Here is a 7479-nt window from a genome sequence, read left to right as displayed (position 1 = left end):
GGGCTAGAAGTTTTTGGACATTAGCTATTTCTATCTTCTGATATGGTTAACCAGAAAGAAAAAATCCTGCAGACAAATTTCTCCTCAGTCAGGTATTTCCTAACCAAGTTTGAGGATACGAACATGCTCTCCTTTTCCTTTTCCACAAAGCTGAGGAGGAGAGGGAGGGAGTGTGGGCAAGAGAGGTGGCTCAGGCTTTCCCTGGGCCTGATTGAACTTTGAAACTTCTCTACTAATTAAACAACACTGGGCTCTACACTTTGCTTAACCCTGGGAACTGGTCATCAGCCTTTGACCTCAGTTCCCCCTCCTGACCAGCTCCCTGCTGCACCCTGGCCTCTGGAACCTCGGTGAGATTTAGAGGAAAGAACCAGTTTTCAGACAGATTGCCTCAGACCACACCATCTCCACTTGCCCAGCCCTGTGGAAGATTAGCGACCATGTATTCCAATGTGATAGGAACCGTAGCCTCTGGAAAAAGGTAAGAGGGGTGAGCTTTCCCCTTGGCTGCCCTCACTGGGTTTTCTGACCTCCAAAGGACTCACAGGAATGACCTCTAACACCTTTGAGAAGACCAGGCCCTCTCCCTGGTAGTTACAGTCAAAGACCAGTTTGGAAGACGTCATTTCAAGCGCCCTCCCTCCCACCTCCCCTCTTGGGGTAAGGCCTTTCCTAAGCCACACCTTGGGTCCCCAGCCTAAGAAACAAGGGGGATGTCATCCCTGGTGTAAAGATGCTGTGCAGGACGCCAGCACTCACAGAATCTAGGGGATGCTCCAAGGCGAATCCCCAGGGCCTGCCGTACATCCGGGAAGAGAGCAAATGTTACGCACGAGGACCTCCTCACTCCCTGTTTGCTCCTTCTTCCACTCAGACCCACTCCACTCTGCCCCCACCGAAGATTCCAGTGACCTTTGACTAAAGGGCCGAAACTGCTTCCTTTTCTCACAGTGAGAGCTGTCCCTCCCTCAATGCCACACACATTCCTTTCTTCATCTGAGTTGTCACAGGAGGCTAGAAATGGGGCGGTGGCACAACTGTCTTGGTTTTAATTTGTGCTTCATAGCCCTCCCAGGGTCCACTCAGCCTCGAATTGCATTTCCAAATGTAGCTGAAGGACAGAGTGGGCAACCGAAGGCAGTGGAGATGGGAAGATGAATGGCAGGGTCCTCTCCTCTCTCTCTCTCTCTCTGCTACTTCAGCCTGCCTTCCACATCTCCCTTGGTGCCTTTGCTTCTTTCCCGCTTTGCACCTCTGTTCTTGAAAGGGCTGCAGAACTGGACTCAGACCACGCAAGAAGGCAAGTCCCTCTCAGCTGCCCCAGCTTCCAGCCAGCCCCACGCTTGCCCAGCAGACCACGTCTGTGAATCTGCACTGGGCGCCTCTCTCTCTCCCAGGAGAAGATGGAAAGATCCAGTACCCACGGACGGACTCCCTTCTGTACACCCAGGGACCCTAAACCAGCTGGAGGCAGCCCACCCTTGTCTTATCTACAAAAAATATTACAAGAGACTTTATCTCTTGATTTGCTTCATCCAGTGTCCCAACTACCTCATTTTTTTAAAATGAGAAATTAACTTCGTTAACCTTCATTGAATCCATGTTGGAGACTATTAAAAATTCCAGGCAATAAAAAAGGATGAGAGGCTGAACTAAAGCAGTGGCAATAACTGGTGAAAGAGTAAAAAAAAAAAAAAGAACTGATTGACTCTGGGGTTTGACTAAATGAGGAGGAGAGAGAGAGGAATCCAGGGTGATTCTCAGGTTTCTGTACTGAATTCACTGAGTCCATTCACTGAGCTGGAGGACACGAGGAGCAGGTACCTCGTGGAGAATTAATTACCAGGTCACTTTGTCCCTGTTTCCCTAAAGAACTTATAGGAGTTTCTGGTGGAATTGTCCAGCAAATAGTCAGTCTGGAGCTCAGTGGAAGGGTTAGGGCTGGAGCTAGATATGTGGGAATCTTCAGCACACAGATGTTGCCATTGTTTTGTTGTTGCTGTTGTTGTTGTTTTGAGACAGAGTCTCACTTTGTCCACCAGGTTGGAGTGCAGTGGTGCAATCTCAGCTCGCTGCAACCTTCACCTCCTGGGTTCAAGCAAGTCTCCTGCCTCAGTCTCCCTAGTAGCTTGGGACTACAGGTGTGCACCACCACACCCAGCTAAGTTTTGTATTTTTAGTAGAGATGGGGTTTCACCATGCTGTTCAGGCTGATCTTGAACACCCAACCTCAAGTGATCTGCCCGCCTCAGCCTCCCAAAGTGCTGGGATTACAGGCGTGAGCCACCGTGCCTGGCCAGATATCGCCTTTGCTCCATCCATTTCTTCTTACCTCTCTTGTGTTGCTGAAATCTCTCTGTTGCACCTATCAGAGTCCTTCCCCAGACAGTTTCTGTAGGTGGCTCCCCCTACCGCCCTGACTCTTCACTGGGCACTAAAGTTCCCAGCTGATTTTTTAGGCACGCATGTTCCATGTCACAAACAGGAAGCTTTGCATTCTTTTTTCTCCCAGCATGGGGAAATTGAGCACATAATACTTCAAATAGCCATCAGTTGATTTTAATTCCAACATGACCATGTCCAGGCAACTGAACTATCCCCTGGCAAGAAGTTTAGGACTGAACCTGTTCTAGGTTCAGCCTGGACCCTTGTAATTTCTCTTGGCCACACCAGGTGGGCTGGATCCTCTGCTTTACTGAGGCAACCCTGTGGTGGGCAGTGGGGCTAGGGGTTGCAGCCTAGCTTAACTCAGCATTTTGCCCCCTTGCAGGAAGGTTTATCTTCTGTCCTTGCTGCTCATTGGCCTCTGGGACTGTGTGACCTGTCACGGGAGCCCTGTGGACATCTGCACAGCCAAGCCACGGGACATTCCCATGAATCCCATGTGCATTTACCGCTCCCTGGAGAAGAAGGCAACTGAGGATGAGGGCTCAGAACAGAAGATCCCCGAGGCCACCAACCGGCGCGTCTGGGAACTGTCCAAGGCCAATTCCCGCTTTGCTACCACTTTCTATCAGCACCTGGCAGATTCCAAGAATGACAAGGATAACATTTTCCTGTCACCCCTGAGTGTCTCCACGGCTTTTGCTATGACCAAGCTGGGTGCCTGTAATGATACCCTCAAGCAACTGATGGAGGTATGACCCAAAGGTCTTCTGCCCAGCCACCTTGCTAGGAGCACCTTTGGGGCTTGCATAGGTACAAGTCCAGTGACTCCTCAACCAACACTGCAGGCCACTAAGAGCGCTCTTTATGCATTACGATTCCCTTTGAATCACTACTTCATGTGTTATAATTCCCTTTGAAAACCATTTTTCAAAACATTAGCCAAGGAATTACCACCTGGATATTTGCTTTTTAAATCCTGGTTTCCTCTTTTGAGCGACCTTGCAATGGGGGAGGGCTTCTATCTCTTTCAACTTCTCTCTTTAGTAATTTTTTCATCTATATGTTTACTCACTCATTTGATTATTTATTTATTCATTCAGCACTTCCTCTGTGCCAGGCAATGTGTTGTGCCGGTCCCTCCTCTGGCAGAAGAAGAGGAGCTTTACCATCTGGTGACATCAGGCATATGGGCTCTTGTGGAAAAAAATTCTAGGATATTATTATGAGTATTATTATTTTTTTGAGATGGTGTCTCACTCTATTGCCCAGGCTGGAGTGCAGTGGTGCAGTCTCGACTCACTGCAACCTCCACCTCCCGGGTTCAAGCAATTCTCCCACCTCAGCCTCCTGAGTAGCTGGGATTACAGGCACACGCCACCACGCCCAGCTAACTTTTATATTTTTAGTAGAGATGGGGTTTCACCATGTTGGCCAGGCTGGTCTCAAACTCTTTTTTTTTTTTTTTTTTTTTTGAGACGGAGTCTTGCTTTGTCACCCAGGCTGGGGTGCAGTGGTGCAATCTCGGCTCACTGCAACCTCCACCTCCCGGGTTCAAACAATTCTCTGCCTCAGCCTCCTGAGTAGCTGGGATTATAGGTGCCTGGCACCATTTTGTATTTTTAGTAGAGACAGGGTTTCACCATGTTGGCCAGGCTGGTCTTGAACTCCTGACCTCGTGATTCATCCGCCTCGGCCTCCCAAAGTGCTGAGATTATGGGCATGAGCCACTGCGCCCAGCCTCAAACTCTTGACTTCAAGTGATCTGCCCTCCTTGGCCTCCCAAAGTGCTGGGGTTACAGGTGGGAGCCACCACACCCAGCCTAGGATGGTATATTGAGACCAGGGGCCCAGGAAAGCCAAGAGAAGCCTCAAGGACGTGAGAGTGTTTTCTGGCTCTGGGAAGTATGGATCATTTCAGCTCAGTGACTTAGTTCCCACCCCCTTTTCCCCACTGCCTTTTCTGGGAGGGAAGTAGGGCATGATAAGATGAAGCGTCATGGATTGATTGATCACTATTGGCCTCTGGGGCTATGATAAGTCATGGATGGAAACCCTAGATCTTTAATCTGTCCTTGGCTTGGCTGCCTGACAGTCTTTCTTCAGGTTGGATCACACTTTGGAGGCAGAGTTCATCAATAGGGAGGCATGAGTCCCTTCAAGATGGTATACAGTGCTTATTTGGACTTGGACACTAAAGTCTGTGGGTCTTAGAAGGGTTCCTTCTATTCTAGTGGTCAGTTTCCATGGAACTTCATCACCTTTGCTCAGGGCTCTGGGATGAGTTAACCTAAGTCTTCACTCCCCAAAGAAACTAAGTTTAAAAATCCTTAAGACATTTAGTACTGCTTTCTCTGGGCCCTTCAGTCATTTTTGTATACATTGGTACTGGTCTCAAAGCACTTCCATATCTCTCATGTCTCTGTCTCCACGTAAGATCTTAAATGTAACCTTTCCTACAAGAAGAACAGAACACTGCTTCCAAACCACGCATGTTCCTTGGGTCCTCCCCTCTACACAAACGCCATGTGTTCGAAAGCAGGGTGAGACTGAATCTCTCTGGAGAAAAGAGAAATTCAGCACCAAGCTTTTGATCAAAAGTATAATCCCCCCCCCACAAAAAAAAGTGCCTGTTGGAACAAAATCAGGAAAACCAAAGGCAGAGAACAGATAAAACCAAAAGGCCTTTTGTAACCTGAGGAGAGAGCACAGGAAGGGCAGGAGGGGAACAGCCTCACCCATTTGCCTTGTGGATGGTGAAGGTGGGCACTGGAGGATTCCATCTTCAAAGCATGGATGACTTCTAAGTCGTTTTCAACCCTGAGACTCTTGGATTCTGGGCCTGTTTAATCCCTTGCTGATAGATTCACTCTTCCTTTTTCACCCCTACCACCAGTATCCCAGAGCCTCCATGAGCAGCTGGCCCCAGGAGATGCCACAAAAGTGTTTGCTACAAGAAAGGACACTGTCCTGATTCTCTTCTCTGTCCAGAATCACCAAGAGGACTTTTCCCATTCCAGCAAGAAAACATCTGTGTGTTGATCTAGAGCACTTTAGAGACTTTAGTGGTGACCTAGTCTCTCTTTTTCCCTTTATCCTTCCTACCCTTCATTCTTCTTTTATCCCTTTATTCATCAGAACACAAGAGTTGAGCATTTATGCTGTCCCAGGTGACTTGTTTTTCTAAGACCACCAGAGCGAGCACAAAAGAACCAGCAAGTAGGCAAAGGTCAGGAGCAAAACTGCAAGTTTATTTTGGTCACCTAGCTTCAGGGGAAGAAGGTGGGTAGGGAGAAGTCTGTCGGCCTCCGGCAGATGAGGCCAACAGAGTCGCCCCTGGCGCTCTCGGACGGAATTCCGACAGTCCCGACCGCAGTGGGGAAGCTGGGAAGTCCGCGTGGGACCTGGGCCCAGAGCGGCTTTTCTAGGAGTGGGAGGGCAATAGGCGGGGCACGGGCGTGTCCGGGGCGTTCCGCAGGTGCGACCAGGTAAATCTTGGTCTCTTTGGATTGACTTCACCTGGCGCATGCCCAGTTGGTCTGCACCTTCCTGGGTCGCCGGCTGCATTTTCGCGCGGGCGGGAAAAGTTGGGGGAGGGATGAAGAACCCGGAAGTGCACCATCTTGCCTCCCTTCGTCCAAACACCAGGTACTGTGCTTGAAGGAGTTCACAACTGAGGTGGATATTAGTCAGAGACTGACCAGCCTGTGATCACCACCCATGTTAGCCAGGCTGCCCACCAAACTCACCACCATTTTTTTGACTTCTGTAGGTATTTAAGTTTGACACCATATCTGAGAAAACATCTGATCAGATCCACTTCTTCTTTGCCAAACTGAACTGCCGACTCTATCGAAAAGCCAACAAATCCTCCAAGTTAGTATCAGCCAATCGCCTTTTTGGAGACAAATCCCTTACCTTCAATGAGACCTACCAGGACATCAGTGAGTTGGTATATGGAGCCAAGCTTCAGCCCCTGGACTTCAAGGTGAGTTGCAGATGTTACCCCTGACCTCCGAGTTCTTCCTCTCCACTCAGAGATTGAGGAGGTGGAGAAACAGCATCCAAATTCACACTGCTTTGCTGCTGAAGACTGTTGGAGGGCTGACTACAAGTCAGAACCCCTGGAATAGTTATTCTTACTTGAAACCTGAGAAATCAATGGTATCCATGCTTAGCTTGTAGTGACTGCCCAGGAAAACGTGAATAAATAATCAATTCTTCATTCCATCCACCAACTTCAAATATATACCAAAGGGTGTTTTGAAGGTGCCAGTCCTACAAGATATCTTACTTAATTTGAACAGTTATCATGGTCACATAAAGTTGGTACACGATGCATGTTATATTCTCCTCTTGGAGATTCATGAAGAACATGGGCCTATGAAGGTTCTGAGAAACTCCGCAACAAAGAAATCTGTTGGCTTTATTCAATCAGCATTCCTCAAATGTATTTGACTGCACGGGCATTTCTCTCCTCCATATGACCTGCCAACCCTATATAACCTGCAATCATTCATTGCTTTCTCTGGAACATGCCTTGGAAACTCTACTTTTGTGAGTTCAGGTTTTCCAAAGTCAGAGAAAATAATATTTTATCTTATTTTTCCCAGACTGTTTTCGTCTTCCTTCTTTTCCTTGATTTCTTCCTATTTCTTTTTGTTCTTTTCTTCTGATAATATTTATTAACTACAGGAAAGATTCATGGAACTCCATTAGATATGTGAGGTTTCCCCAATTTGGATTAGAGCGATGGCTTCTTAATCGAATGGTGGGAAAGGGCAGAGGGATGGTGAGAAAAATAAAACGCTGCCTGGGAAAATGGGTAAGCCAATTGAATAGCACAGGTGAGTAGGTTTATTTTCTGTTCTCCTCAGGAAAATGCAGAGCAATCCAGAGCGGCCATCAACAAATGGGTGTCCAATAAGACCGAAGGCCGAATCACCGATGTCATTCCCCCGGAAGCCATCAACGAGCTCACTGTTCTGGTGCTGGTTAACACCATTTACTTCAAGGTACTCAGAATGACCCTGGAGAGACCCCTGGGACTTCCTCTTGCTCTTCAGCTTACCCCCCGCTTTTTTTTTTTTTTTT

At 48.0% G+C, this 7479-nt stretch overlaps 1 protein-coding gene across 1 annotated transcript in view; it reads left to right on the top strand.

The window, feature by feature from the left end:
- The first annotated feature begins 328 nt into the window (after window positions 1-328).
- Window positions 329-7479, top strand: part of SERPINC1 (serpin peptidase inhibitor, clade C (antithrombin), member 1) — a 16848-nt gene continuing 9697 nt past the window's right edge. Inside the window, exons 1-4 of the mRNA XM_011962347.1 lie at window positions 329-481; window positions 2771-3137; window positions 6158-6373; window positions 7263-7400. Coding sequence (XP_011817737.1) covers window positions 441-481; window positions 2771-3137; window positions 6158-6373; window positions 7263-7400 — 762 coding nt within the window. The 5' untranslated portion in view covers window positions 329-440. The remainder of the gene's footprint in view (window positions 482-2770; window positions 3138-6157; window positions 6374-7262; window positions 7401-7479) is intronic.

Source organism: Colobus angolensis, unplaced genomic scaffold (genome assembly GCF_000951035.1).
Source record: "Colobus angolensis palliatus isolate OR3802 unplaced genomic scaffold, Cang.pa_1.0 Scaffold59, whole genome shotgun sequence".
NCBI classification, from domain to species: domain Eukaryota; kingdom Metazoa; phylum Chordata; class Mammalia; order Primates; family Cercopithecidae; genus Colobus; species Colobus angolensis.
Note: the sequence above shows the minus strand (reverse complement) of the source record. Positions and strands in the feature narration are given on the sequence as shown.